We start from the raw sequence: 14577 nt of genomic DNA, 5'->3' as shown, positions 1-14577 counted from the left end.
CTCCCTCCCCGGGTGGCACCATGGCGGTACTCGGCCCCGCTTCGCGGGGCCTCGGTGCGCTTGGGGCCCGCTGCGCGGGCCAGGTTTAGCCCATCGGTCGATATCCTGGAAATGGACCTCGGTCCAGGTCGAATTCCTGGAATTGGACCTAGCGGGGGATGGACCCAGGAAACCCGGGACGTACCATGCCGGTGTTCTCGGCCCCGCTTCGCGGGGCCTCGGTGCGCTTGGGGCCCGCTGCGCGGGCCAGGTTTAGCCCATCGGTCGAAATCCTGGAAATGGACCTCGGTCCAGGTCGAATTCCTGGAATTGGACCTAGCGGGGGATGGACCCAGGAAACCCGGGACGTACCATGCCGGTGTTCTCGGCCCCGCTTCGCGGGGCCTCGGTGCGCTTGGGGCCCGCTTCGCGGGCCGGGTTTAGCCCATCGGTCGAAATCCTGGAAATGGACCTCGGTCCAGGTCGAATTCCTGGAATTGGACCTAGCGGGGGATGGACCCAGGAAACCCGGGACGTACCATGCCGGTGTTCTCGGCCCCGCTTCGCGGGGCCTCGGTGCGCTTGGGGCCCGCTGCGCGGGCCAGGTTTAGCCCATCGGTCAAAATCCTGGAAATCGACCTTGGATGGGGTCGAATTCCTGGAAATCGACTCAAGCCGGGAACCGAACCTCCCTCCCCGGGTGCTACCATGGCGGTACTCGGCCCCGCTTCGCGGGGCCTCGGTGCGCTTGGGGCCCGCTGCGCGGGCCAGGTTTAGCCCATCGGTCGGAATCCTGGAAATCGACCTTGGATGGGGTCGAATTCCTGGAAATCGACTCAAGCCGGGAACCGAACCTCCCTCCCCGGGAGCTACCATGGCGGTACTCGGCCCCGCTTCGCGGGGCCTCGGTGCGCTTGGGGCCCGCTGCGCGGGCCAGGTTTAGCCCATCGGTCGAAATCCTGGAAATCGACCTTGGATGGGGTCGAATTCCTGGAAATCGACTCAAGCCGGGAACCGAACCTCCCTCCCCGGGTGCTACCATGGCGGTACTCGGCCGCGCTTCGCGGGGCCTCGGTGCGCTTGGGGCCCGCTGCGCGGGCCAGGTTTAGCCCATCGGTCGAAATCCTGGAAATCGACCTTGGATGGGGTTGAATTCCTGGAAATCGACTCAAGCCGGGAACCGAACCTCCCTCCCCGGGTGCTACCATGGCGGTACTAGGCCCCGCTTCGCGGGGCCTCGGTGCGCTTGGGGCCCGCTGCGCGGGCCAGGTTTAGCCCATCGGTCGAAATCCTGGAAATCGACCTTGGATGGGGTCGAATTCCTGGAAATCGACTCAAGCCGGGAACCGAACCTCCCTCCCCGGGTGGTACCATGGCGGTGTTCTCAGCCCCGCTTCGCGGGGCCTCGGTGCGCTTGGGGCCCGCTGCGCGGGCCAGGTTTAGCCCATCGGTCGGAATCCTGGAAATCGACCTTGGATGGGGTCGAATTCCTGGAAATCGACTCAAGCCGGGAACCGAACCTACCTCCCCGGGTGCTACCATGGCGGTACTCGGCCCCGCTTCGCGGGGCCTCGGTGCGCTTGGGGCCCGCTGCGCGGGCCAGGTTTAGCCCATCGGTCGAAATCCTGGAAATCGACCTTGGATGGGGTCGAATTCCTGGAAATCGACTCAAGCCGGGAACCGAACCTCCCTCCCCGGGTGCTACCATGGCGGTACTCGGCCCCGCTTCGCGGGGCCTCGGTGCGCTTGGGGCCCGCTGCGCGGGCCAGGTTTAGCCCATCGGTCGAAATCCTGGAAATCGACCTTGGATGGGGTCGAATTCCTGGAAATCGACTAAAGCCGGGAACCGAACCTCCCTCCCCGGGTGCTACCATGGCGGTACTCGGCCCCGCTTCGCGGGGCCTCGGTGCGCTCGGGGCCCGCTGCGCGGGCCAGGTTTAGCCCTTCGGTCGAAATCCTGGAAATCGACCTTGGATGGGGTCGAATTCCTGGAAATCGACTCAAGCCGGGAACCGAACCTCCCTCCCCGGGTGCTACCATGGCGGTGTTCTCGGCCCCGCTTCTCGGGGCCTCGGTGTGCTTGGGGCCCGCTGCGCGGGCCAGGTTTAGCCCATCGGTCGAAATCCTGGAAATGGACCTTGAATGGGGTCGAATTCCTGGAAATCGACTCAAGCCGGGAACCGAACCTCCCTCCCCGGGTGCTACCATGGCGGTACTCGGCCCCGCTTCGCGGGGCCTCGGTGCGCTTGGGGCCCGCTGCGCGGGCCGGGTTTAGCCCATCGGTCGAAATCCTGGAAATGGACCTTGGATGGGGTCGAATTCCTGGAAATCGACTCAAGCCGGGAACCGAACCTCCCTCCCCGGGTGGCACCATGGCGGTACTCGGCCCCGCTTCGCGGGGCCTCGGTGCGCTTGGGGCCCGCTGCGCGGGCCAGGTTTAGCCCATCGGTCGATATCCTGGAAATGGACCTCGGTCCAGGTCGAATTCCTGGAATTGGACCTAGCGGGGGATGGACCCAGGAAACCCGGGACGTACCATGCCGGTGTTCTCGGCCCCGCTTCGCGGGGCCTCGGTGCGCTTGGGGCCCGCTGCGCGGGCCAGGTTTAGCCCATCGGTCGAAATCCTGGAAATGGACCTCGGTCCAGGTCGAATTCCTGGAATTGGACCTAGCGGGGGATGGACCCAGGAAACCCGGGACGTACCATGCCGGTGTTCTCGGCCCCGCTTCGCGGGGCCTCGGTGCGCATGGGGCCCGCTTCGCGGGCCGGGTTTAGCCCATCGGTCGAAATCCTGGAAATGGACCTCGGTCCAGGTCGAATTCCTGGAATTGGACCTAGCGGGGGATGGACCCAGGAAACCCGGGACGTACCATGCCGGTGTTCTCGGCCCCGCTTCGCGGGGCCTCGGTGCGCTTGGGGCCCGCTTCGCGGGCCGGGTTTAGCCCATCGGTCGAAATCCTGGAAATCGACCCTGGATGTGTCGAATTCCTGGAAATCGACTCAAGCCGGAAACGGAACCTCCCTCCCCGGGTGCTACCATGGCGGTGTTCTCGGCCCCGCTTCGCGGGGCCTCGGTGCGCTTGGGGCCCGCTTCGCGGGCCGGGTTTAGCCCATCGGTTGAAATCCTGGAAATCGACCCTGGATGTGTCGAATTCCTGGAAATCGACTCAAGCCGGAAACGGAACCTCCCTCCCCGGGTGCTACCATGGCGGTGTTCTCGGCCCCGCTTCGCGGGGCCTCGGTGCGCTTGGGGCCCGCTTCGCGGGCCAGGTTTAGCCCATCGGTCGAAATCCTGGAAATCGACCTTGGATGTGTCGAATTCCTGGAAATCGACCTCGGTCCAGGTTGAATTCCTGGAATTGGACTTCGGGGGTCAGGTTTAGCCCATCGGTCGCATTCCTGGAATTCGACCTCGGTCCTCCAGGTTGAATTCCTGGAATTCGACCTAGCGGGCAGGTTAACCGATCGGTAGGAATCCTGGAAATGAACCCCGGTTGTTCGGGGTTGAATTCCTGGAAATCGACTCAAGCCGGGGACGGAATCGGAACCACCCACCCCGGGCCGGTGCTCTCGGCCCGGCTTCGCGGAGCAGGTTTAGCCCATCGGTAGGAATCCTGGAACTGGACCTTGGATGGTTGGGGTCGAATTCCTGGAAATCGACTCAAGCCAGGGACGGAATCGGAACCACCCACCCCGGGCCGGTGCTCTCGGCCCGGCTTCGCAGAGCAGGTTTAGCCCATCGGTAGGAATCCTGGAACTGGACCTTGGGTGGTGGTTGGGGTTAAATTCCTGGAAATCGACTTCGGGGGTTAGGTTAGCCCATCGGTAGAAATCCTGGAAATGAACCTCGGTTGGTTCGGGGTTGAATTCCTGGAAATCGACTCAAGCCGGGGACGGAATCGGAACCACCCACCCCGGGCCGGTGCTCTCGGCCCGGCTTCGCGGGGCAGGTTTAGCCCATCGGTAGCATTCCTGGAAATCGACTTCGAACCACCCCCCCGGGCCGGTGCTCTCGGCCCGGCTTCGCGGGGCAGGTTTAGCCCATCGGTAGCATTCCTGGAAATCGACTTCGAACCACCCCCCCGGGCCGGTGCTCTCGGCCCGGCTTCGCGGGGCAGGTTTAGCCCATCGGTAGCATTCCTGGAAATCGACTTCGAACCACCCCCCCGGGCCGGTGCTCTCGGCCCGGCTTCGCGGGGCAGGTTTAGCCCATCGGTAGCATTCCTGGAAATCGACTTCGGAGGTCAGGTTTAGCCCATCGGTAGCTTTCATGGAAGTTGACCTCGGTCCTCCAGGTTGAATTCCTGGAATTCGACCTACCTGGCAGGTTAACCGATCGGTAGGAATCCTGGAAATGAACCTCGGTTTTTTTGCGGTTGTTTTCCTGGAAATCGACTTCGGGGGTTAGGTTAGCCCATCGGTAGAAATCCTGGAAATGAACCTCGGTTGGTTCGGGGTTGAATTCCTGGAAATCGACTCAAGCCGGGGACGGAATCGGAACCACCCACCCCGGGCCGGTGCTCTCGGCCCGGCTTCGCGGGGCAGGTTTAGCCCATCGGTAGCATTCCTGGAAATCGACTTCGAACCACCCCCCCGGGCCGGTGCTCTCGGCCCGGCTTCGCGGGGCAGGTTTAGCCCATCGGTAGCATTCCTGGAAATCGACTTCAAACCACCCCCCCCGGGCCGGTGCTCTCGGCCCGGCTTCGCGGGGCAGGTTTAGCCCATCGGTAGCATTCCTGGAAATCGACTTCGGAGGTCAGGTTTAGCCCATCGGTAGCTTTCATGGAAGTTGACCTCGGTCCTCCAGGTTGAATTCCTGGAATTCGACCTACCTGGCAGGTTAACCGATCGGTAGGAATCCTGGAAATGAACCTCGTTTTTTTTGCGGTTGTTTTCCTGGAAATTGACTTAAGCGGGGGACGGAATCGGAACCACCCACCCCGGGCCGGTGCTCTCGGCCCGGCTTCGCGGGGCAGGTTTAGCCCATCGGTAGCATTCCTGGAAATCGACTTCGAACCACCCCCCCGGGCCGGTGCTCTCGGCCCGGCTTCGCGGGGCAGGTTTAGCCCATCGGTAGCATTCCTGGAAATCGACTTCGGAGGTCAGGTTTAGCCCATCGGTAGCTTTCATGGAAGTTGACCTCGGTCCTCCAGGTTGAATTCCTGGAATTCGACCTACCTGGCAGGTTAACCGATCGGTAGGAATCCTGGAAATGAACCTCGGTTTTTTTACGGTTGTATTCCTGGAAATGGACTTAAGCGGGGGACGGAATCGGAACCACCCACCCCGGGCCCGGTGCTCTCGGCCCGGCTTCGCGGGGCAGGTTTAGCCCATCGGTAGCATTCCTGGAAATGGACTTCGGGGGTCAGGTTTAGCCCATCGGTAGGATTCCAGGAAGTTGACCTCGGTTGAGGTTGAATTCCTGGAATTCGACCTAGCGGGGCAGGTTAGCCGATCGGTAGGAATCCTGGAAATGAACCTCGGTTGGTTGGGGTTGGATTCCTGGAAATGGGCTTGGGGGTCAGGTTAGCCGATCGGTAGGAATCCTGGAACTGGACCTTGTTTGGGGTTGGATTCCTGGAAGTGGACTTCGCGGGGCAGGTTAGCCGATCGGTAGGAATCCTGGAATTGGACCTTGGATGGGGGTTGGATTCCTGGAAATGGACTTAAGCGGGGGACGGAATCGGAACCACCCACCAGGCCGGTGCTCTCAGGTTTAGCCCATCGGTCGGAATCCTGGAACTGGATCTTGGTTGGTTGGGGTTGGATTCCTGGAACTGGACCTGGAACTGGTTGGGGCTCAATTCCTGAAAATGGACTCAGGCCAGGAACGGAACCACCCAGCCCGGGACTCACCATGCCGGTGTTCTCGACGTGTTTGGGGCCCGCTTCGCCGATCGGTAAGAATCCTGGAACTCGACCTTGGTTGGGTTTGGATTCCTCGAAATGGACTTAAGCGGAAAATGGAACCACCGACCCTGACACATTGTGAGAGGCATGCAGCATTGTCTTAAAACATACAATGTAAAAAACCTGGAAGAAGACCCACCAGAACTCCAACATTCCAAATTGACTTTAATTTTCACATCTTTTGATCATCATTCGGATTTGGTTTCTAATGTTCTCAATAGATAGTTCCAGCTCATGGCATAGCTGTCGAAATGCTGGTTGTTCAGCCACGATCTCCCGTATCCTTTTTTTCAGGACCAACTTTTCCTGGATCTCTCTTTCGAAGAGAGTTTTGACCATGGAATAAAATTGTGGTGTGAGTGCGAGTTTTCTTCGTTGACCCTGAAAGACATAAAAATGACAAAGGTTTAATTTTAGGATTTCCACATTAGAGTCACCCTCCGCAGCCCAAGTCTACTTACATTATTATAAAGACTGATTTTTTCTGGAAGGGTTGTTGGCACTGAATTTGGTTCGGGAGATCTCTTTTGCTGTGTTTCGTTCCCTTTTGGATGGACTTTGTCCTTTTTCTTTAACTTGAGCTTCTCCTTCATCTTCTTCTTCTTCTTGCGGGACTTGAGATCCTAAGGACACAGTATGTTATATTTTGGGTTAGGGTTAAGGTTAGGGTTAAGGTTAACCCTAACCCTAACCCCCCCCCGGGGGTTAAGAAATATTACATGTCGGTGTATTACAATGACAGAATTACTTCCAGGAATTCTACTCACAAAGTTCAAGCGCTGGACATGTTTTTCTCCGAACAAGGCACGTTCCAAAATCTTTTCCTCATCTTCCCAGTCACTGAAGTCAGGCTATAGTACAAAAAGGAAAATAGAAGACATAGCTATGGGTCACAACTTTAACAACAGGAGACATGGGACTTCCTGGATTTCACCTCAGCTTCCCTCAGGTGTACATTCTCCATTTCCATCAACTGGGGAGAAGCTTCCCTTGAAACTTGCTGTCCGTCTCCCACTGTTTTGTCAGATGTGTTCAACTTTTTGCTGCCGTCTTTACTCTTCCTTTCCTTCTTCTTTCCCCCAGGTGAGCCCGTCTGTGTCTGTCACCAGAAAGGAAACAGTCATATTTTGGTGGCATGAAGCAGTGTTGCATTTGATTGGACCACTTCCAGGAATTCTACTCACCAAGTGCAGGGAGGAGACCGTCTGCGTTAAGGGCAGGGAGGCTTCCTGTGTTAAGGGGAAGATGATTTGTTCCATGACGTCCATCTCATCTTCGCTTTCAGTCAGGTACATCTATACAACGACAAAATCCAATTTGGAAGACATGGCAATGGGAGGAAAACTTCCACAATAGTGACATGGGACTTCCTGGATATCACCTCAATTACTCCAATGTGTACAGTTTTTTTCCTGGACTGGGGAGTAGAGACGAGGTCCCCGGGCTCCCTTGAAAGTTGCCATCCAGCCCCCACATTCTGCTCAGACCTGTTCACATCTTTGGTAGTTCTCAGCGGGGAGGCCTGTGTTAATGGCACAGAAACCTCCTGTGTCAAAGGCTCGAAAGGTTCTTCCGGGAGCTCCTCCTCATTGCAATTCACGTTCACCTATACAACAATAAAAAAACAATGTATAATACATGGGTGTGGGTCATGTCTTCCACAATAGCGACACAGAACTTACTGGGGGCTGGAGTGAGTGCTCCGTAGAATTCCTGGAACTGGACCTTGGTTTGGGGTCAAATTCCAGGAACTGGACTGGGTTTGGGGGTCCAATTCCAGGAACCGGGCATAGGCGAGGCCGGTGTCCTGGCCCCGCTGCGCGGGGCCTCACGGGGGCTAGCTACGCTTGGGTCCCGCTCCGCACAGTTCCGGGAACTGGACTTTGGTTGGGGGTCCAATTCCAGGAACTGGACTTTGGTTGGGGGTCCAATTCCAGGAACTGGACTTTGGTTGGGGGTCCAATTCCAGGAACTGGACTTTGGTTGGGGGTCCAATTCCAGGAACCGGGCACGGACGGGGCAACGAAGCAGCCGCCACGCTTCGCGGGGCCTCAAACACGCAAGGGGCCCGCCTCGGAGGCCAGGGAAAAGCTATCGGCTATCGGTAGATTTTCTAGAACTGTACCTTGGTTGTGGATGAATTCTTGGAGCGGGAACTCGCTTGAGATTTGAATTCCTGAAACCGGACTCTTTTCCCCAAAGGCGACGCACATTTCCAGGAACTCACCTCACTCATCCTTGGAACCTGCAGCGGCGCTTTCTTGTGCTTGCCCTCACACTTCGATGCTAATGAATGGGGGTTGGACAAACGCAGGCTTAAATAGTCCGGTGTTGGTGATGTCACGGTACTGCAGCCAATCACCTTCCGATTGGCCAAAGGCACCTCCTCCCCACACACAAACGCTAACAATTAGCCAGTCAAGCGACACCTTGTGGTGAAAGCAAAAACTGCGTGACTCAGAAAAGCTTTCTTGAACAAACAGACTTTATTTTACGATTTTGTAGTGGAAAAGTATGAGTATTACGATGAGGTACATCACTCCAAAGATGCACATAATAAATATGGAGATGAGGCACATTTGCTCTGTAAGCGCCCATCCGCTCTCATAACATGGCCAAGTGAATCTAGATAGAAAAAAAAAATAAAAAAACACTAAACGCAATTCACTGAGTAGTGTTTACAAATATGAACGCATCTTTCCGGGAATTACATGTCATCTTTAAGGAATTACATGTCACCTTTAAGGAATTGCGCGCCATTTTTAAGGAATTGCGCGCCATTTTTAAGGAATTGCACGTCATCTTTAAGGAATTTTACACGTCATCTTTAAGGAATTGCGTGTCATTTTTAAGGAATTGCGTGTCATTTTTAAGGAATTGCATGTCATCTTTAAGGAATTACACGTCATCTTTAAGGAATTTAGGTTGCCATCCTGGATGTAGACATCGCCAACTTACCCTTGACTTGTTTCCATTGCCATGTTCATTTGGGGATCCAGTGTAGTGAGCACAATGCTCGGGATCCATCGTGGAGTTGTCTCATCTGTCCAGAGACCCCATGATTTTTTTTTTTGCAAGTGCACATGCAAAGAAAGCCATTCAAAAATATCATACCTTGCTGGTCATAATCAGGAGGAGGACTTTCCAGATATTGACCCATCCTTTTTTGCGCTTGCTCGCTTGACTTCTGAAGGCGGCACTGACAGCGACTGCTTTTATAGACTCAGCCCAGCCTTGCAACTGGCCATTGACCAATCACTGCGAAGGGGGTGTAACGGTAACGCCCGCCATAAAAAAAAAAAAACCCATCCAAGTCAATTTCCAGGTTTTATACATATAATTCCACAATTTCACCATGGGCAAACCAAACGTCTATTGGCTCAAAAATTACCAGTGGGAAGGGCCATATCTGACCAAAAAACAATCACTGCAATCAGCTGTTGACCAATAGATGGTCACGTCAATTTCCAGGTTGCCTACATATAATTCCACAATTTCAACGCAGTACAATTCATGGAACACAACCCGTCAATTTCCAGGTTGCCTACATATAATTCCACAATTTCAACGCAGTACAATTCATGGAACACGTCCCGTCAATTTCCAGGTTGCCTACATATAATTCCACAATTTCACCATGGGCAAACCAAACGTCGATTGGCTCAAAAATTACTAGTGGGAAGGGCCATATCTGACCAAAAACCAATCACTGCAATCAGCTGTTGACCAATAGACGGTCACGTCAATTTCCAGGTTGCCTACATATAATTCCACAATTTCAACACAGTACAATTCATGGAACACGACCCGTACGATTCATGGAATCCGACCCGTACAGTTCATGGAACACGACCAGTACAATTCCTGGTATTCAACCCCGACCAGTACAATTCCTGGAATCCGACACGTACAGTTCCTGGAATCCGACGCGTACAGTTCCTGGAATCCGACGCGTACAGTTCCTGGAATCCGACGCGTACAGTTCCTGGAATCCGACGCGTACAGTTCATGGAACACGACCAGTACAATTCCTGGTATTCAACCAGTACGATTCCCGGACCCCGACCAGTACAATTCCTGGAATCCGACACGTACAGTTCATGGAATACGACCAGTACAATTCCCGGGCTCCGACACGTACGATTCATGGAATCCGACCCGTAGAGTTCCTGGAATACGACCCGTACAGTTACTGGAATCCGACGCGTACAGTTCATGGAACACGACCAGTACAATTCCTGGTATTCAACCAGTACGATTCCCGGACCCCGACCAGTACAATTCCTGGAATCCAACACGTACAGTTCATGGAATACGACCAGTACAATTCCCGGGCTCCGACACGTACGATTCATGGAATCCGACCCGTACAGTTCCCGGATTCCGACGCGTACAGTTCCCGGAATCCGACACGTACAGTTCATGGAATACGACCAGTACAATTCCCGGGCTCCGACACGTACGATTCATGGAATCGGACCCGTACAGTTCCCGGAATCCGACGCGTACAGTTCCCGGAATCCGACGCGTACAGTTCACGGAATACGACCAGTACAGTTCACGGAACACGACCAGTACAATTCCTGGTATTCAACCAGTACAATTCCTGGTATTCGACCAGTACAATTCCCGGACCCCGACCAGTACAATTCATGGAATACGACCCGTACAGTTCCTGGAATCCGACCAGTACAATTCCTGGTATTCAACCAGTACAATTCATGGAATACGACCAGTACAATTCATGGAATACGACCAGTACAATTCATGGAATACGACCCGTACAGTTCCTGGAATCCGACGCGTACAGTTCACGGAACACGACCAGCGCAATTCCCGGTATTCGACCAGTACAATTCCCGGACCCCGACCGGTACAATTCACGGAATTACGACCCGTACAGTTCCCGGAATGCGACGCGTACGATTCACGGAATACGACCCCGCCGTTCCCGAAAACCGACGCGCACGGTTCACGGAACACGACAAGTACAATTCCCGGACACCGACCGGCGCGGTTCACGGAATACGACCCGTGCGCGATTCCTGGAATTCGACCGGGCTCACACGCGACACCTGGTGTCCGCTCGCCCGAACCGCACCCGCGTTTTTAAAACGGCCCTTAAAAAATACTTAAACAAAAAACCTTTTCAAACGAAACGCGTCGCTGGCACCTACGAATTTCGCACTATCCGCGGCGATTTTTCCCGTTTCGATTAGCCGACATTTTCACCGGAACCCGGAATCGCGACCTCGTTCCAAACCCGGTTCCAACTGGCGCGCGGGAGTTATGCCCCCGCCATTCAAAGTCAATGGAGCGCGCGTTAGCACAGTGGCTAACTTCCAAGTCGAATTCCAGCTTCCCATAGACCGCCATTCATAAGGCTTCCGCGAAACCGACGTCATTTCCGACTTCGGGGCGTCGGGGTCAGCCCGGCGCCTAACCCTAACCCTAACCCTAACCCCCACCTACCTTCTCTCCTTGGTTTCTCGACTACCTTCTTCTTGTGCCAATGGACACTCCTGTCAGGAACCGAAAAAGGCTGCTTCCACTAGAACATTAGTCTAGTGGAAATCCCTACCTTTTCTCCTTGGTTCTCGACAACTTTCTTCTTGTGCCAATGGACACTCCTGTCAGGAACCGAAAAAGGCTGCTTCCACTAGAACATTAGTCTAGTGGAAACCCCTACCTTTTCTCCTTGGTTCGCGACAACTTTCTTCTTGTGCCAATGGACACTCCTGTCAGGAACCGAAAAAAGGCTGCTTCCACTAGAACATTAGTCTAGTGGAAACACCTACCTTTCCTCCTTGGTTCTCGACGACTTTCTTCTTGTGCCAATGGACACTCCTGTCGGGAACCGAAAACTTAAAATTTTTCCAAAAACTCCAGGAGAAAAGGCAAGAGACAGGAAATCAGGGTTAAGTTTGCAGCGTCAGCCTCTGACACTGAGTCCTCTATCCAAGAAAAGGGACTATAAATATCTTCAGGCACCCCGCAATAACTAAGCAAAGAGTATGGTAGTTTTGCTACAAATGGATACCTGAGATAACAAACCAATAAAATGGGCAACCGCACCCAATATGGAAAGCCTAAATAGCGCAAACCATAGTTTAACATCACAAGCCTAGAAGAGACTGCCTCTCTCCGAGCAGCCTCTCAACATTAACTCTAACTGTTCAAGCCCTCCTTCTTTTTGTGGACTGGCCTGAACCACCCCTTGACTCAGCCCCTCCCTCAGGAAAGCGCGGCGCAGCGCGCTCTGCCAAGTACACTATCAGTACCTTCACAGCTGACCAGAGCAGCAGGTCGCTGTTAAAGCCCATTCACTTTGAATGGCCTTTCTCACACTCAACCTCTTTTAGAGTGCAAGTCTCCTGGGGAAGCCAGTCACCGTTTCTTTAACACAAAATAGTACAATCAACTTCAACTCAAAAATCACACTAGATTTTCACAATTAAAGAAGCTCTTTTCCATGAAACACTATTCATCAAAGAGACTATTTTGTGTTAGCTCAGGGTCGTATGACATGACAATTTATCAGCGAGTTCGCTATCAGCTCCAAGCACTGTGCCCTCCGCTCAGAGCCGCACTTACTCGGGTTCCGGTTTTGGGCCTCGATCGATCCCGATTTTGACAAAAATGAGTCAATCAAAGCCCCACGTTATGGGCGCCACATGTCAACTTCCGCTTACCCGCAGGACTTAAATCGGGAAATATGTCCTGATCGACTCTCCAATTAAAGGGTTAGAAATTCCCCTTTTTCCTCACCAGCTCTAAGGCGTCAGCGTGAGGAGACGGGAATTAAATAAGCCGATATATCAAAGTGGATTCACCTAGGTTTGTTCACTGTCTTCTTATCATGAGGCCAATCCGTTTTCATACACCTATCAATCCTGAGTGAGTAACCACACACACAGAGCCCAGGAAGGATAATCTGAACACCTCACTTAAATTGGCAGCTCCACTTTTCTAAGTTGTTTGCATTTGTTATTGACCTAGTAATTTAATAATCCTTGTTAGAATCATACGGATTTGTTACATATCAAGCTGGAGTATTTGACTTATATTAATACAGATGGAAGCATTGGTTAGAGGTTATTCAAATGCACTTACCTTCCTCCAACGTCCGTTACTGTTGTCCGTCTTGGAAAAAATAATGAGGTGGACTTATAAAATGTCCGGAATAAATAAAATAAAATCAAAAAAATAATGAGGGCTCATCAAACGTCCCAAATAAAATCATAAACAAACATTAAGGTCTTATAAAACGACCAACGAATAAAAATAAAATCATAAACAAATGTAAAGGTCTTATAGAACGACCAAAAATAAAAATAAAATCATAAACAAATGTGAAGGTCTTATAGAACGACCAAAAATAAAAATAAAATCATAAACAAATAAAAAGGTCTTATAAAACGACCAAAATATAAAAATAAAATCATAAACAAATGAAAAGGTCTTATAAAACGACCAACTTATAAAAATAAAATCATAAGCAAATGAAAAGGTCTTATAGAACGACCTCAAATAAATAAAATAAAATCATAAACAAATGAGGTCTTATAGAACGACCTCGGACTTATTAAAACGTCCGAAAATAAATATAATAAAATCAAAACAATATGAGACAAGATAGTAGAATGATTAATACGAACCTTGTCTTTTAAATAATTTTATTGACGATAATAAGACAACCAATATAAATCGTAAAATCACATTTAATAATAAAACTTTAAATCAATCAAATAAAAATAAAAATAAAATAAAATAAAATAAAATAAAATAAAATAAAATAAAATAAAATAAAATAAAATAAAATAAAATAAAATAAAATAAAACAGGAGATTAGGAATAGTATAGCCTTTTACAATAAGCTTCACAAGATTGATCATTCCTCGGAAAAGCTTAAGACCTGATTGACAATAAGATGTTTTGGCTAAAAACAATTTTAAGGATATGAGAGTGTATTAAATGGCCCCCACCCTAACACGCGATTAGTCATTCATATCCTCCTTTTATACATCATTATTGTTAAAAGAATTGTACATTACCAATTAATGAAGAAAGGGTCCAACCACGGCTTAATCCCAGTCCTTCGTAAAAATCCAAAGTCCAGGCAGGCAGTTATATTCCATCTTCGAACATACACTCTGTCCAGATACATCGCAGGGTGAAAAGGGCGTCGCTCGGAGTTGGTGACGGCTTTTTATACTCTTGGGTCACACCACTGACTCCTTCCGGTGAATGTCTCTCCGCGCACCTTCTCATATCAAAGCGCACTCGCTGGGACTCATTTCCAGTAATCTTCCACAGACGAGCCATGAAGATGAGTCATGAGGTCATACATTCCTTACAAATGTGTCATGGATACACAGCGTTGCATGATGAGTCATACATGAAAATATGTCAAGGTCTTCAGCTCTATTCGACAAATGATGAACGTTAAAATCAATAAAATCATATATATATTAATTAAGCAAACATGAATAACATATATATACATGACATGTTAAATCCCAAATTCTCTCAGCTTGAACTTAACAGGTTAATTCTAATCTCTGTTGCACATCTTGTATGTCATGTTGAGAAACAATTCATACAGTTAATCTTTTCAATGCAGTTACAGCAATATTATCAGCGATAAAAGACAGTATCACTTATAAATAAAAGAAAAGAAAAAAAAAA

At 51.4% G+C, this 14577-nt stretch overlaps 1 protein-coding gene across 2 annotated transcripts; it reads right to left on the bottom strand.

The window, feature by feature from the left end:
- Nucleotides 1–6020: 6020 nt before the first annotated feature.
- LOC144011014 (uncharacterized) lies at nt 6021–9928 on the bottom strand. 2 transcript variants are annotated; one of them, XM_077511551.1, is made up of 7 exons: nt 8848–9928; nt 7271–8175; nt 7074–7184; nt 6824–6988; nt 6657–6740; nt 6351–6512; nt 6021–6270 (listed from the first exon to the last, which is right to left on the bottom strand). In XM_077511551.1, the coding sequence occupies exons 3-7, from the start codon at nt 7182–7184 to the stop codon at nt 6055–6057; spliced, it is 738 nt and encodes a 245-aa protein (XP_077367677.1). In that variant the 5' UTR covers nt 7271–8175; nt 8848–9928; the 3' UTR covers nt 6021–6054. The 2 variants fall into 2 exon arrangements, with proteins under 2 accessions (XP_077367677.1, XP_077367676.1); XM_077511550.1 differs by having other exon boundaries at nt 7271–8932; nt 9004–9928.
- Nucleotides 9929–14577: the final 4649 nt, after the last annotated feature.

This window comes from Festucalex cinctus, unplaced genomic scaffold, assembly GCF_051991245.1.
Source record: "Festucalex cinctus isolate MCC-2025b unplaced genomic scaffold, RoL_Fcin_1.0 HiC_scaffold_22, whole genome shotgun sequence".
Taxonomy (NCBI): domain Eukaryota; kingdom Metazoa; phylum Chordata; class Actinopteri; order Syngnathiformes; family Syngnathidae; genus Festucalex; species Festucalex cinctus.
This window is presented reverse-complemented; position numbering and strand designations above follow the sequence as displayed.

Bases quoted from the DNA above. Each gene is read 5' to 3' on its own strand.
- LOC144011014 (XM_077511551.1), bottom strand. From the start codon at position 7,184: ATGTACCTGACTGAAAGCGAAGATGAGATGGACGTCATGGAACAAATC. The intron at 6,741-6,823 runs GTGAAATCCAGG...TTTGTACTATAG, and splicing joins TACACCTGAGGGAAGCTGAG to CCTGACTTCAGTGACTGGGA. The intron at 6,271-6,350 runs GTAAGTAGACTT...TATGTCTTTCAG, and splicing joins AAATCAGTCTTTATAATAAT to GGTCAACGAAGAAAACTCGC.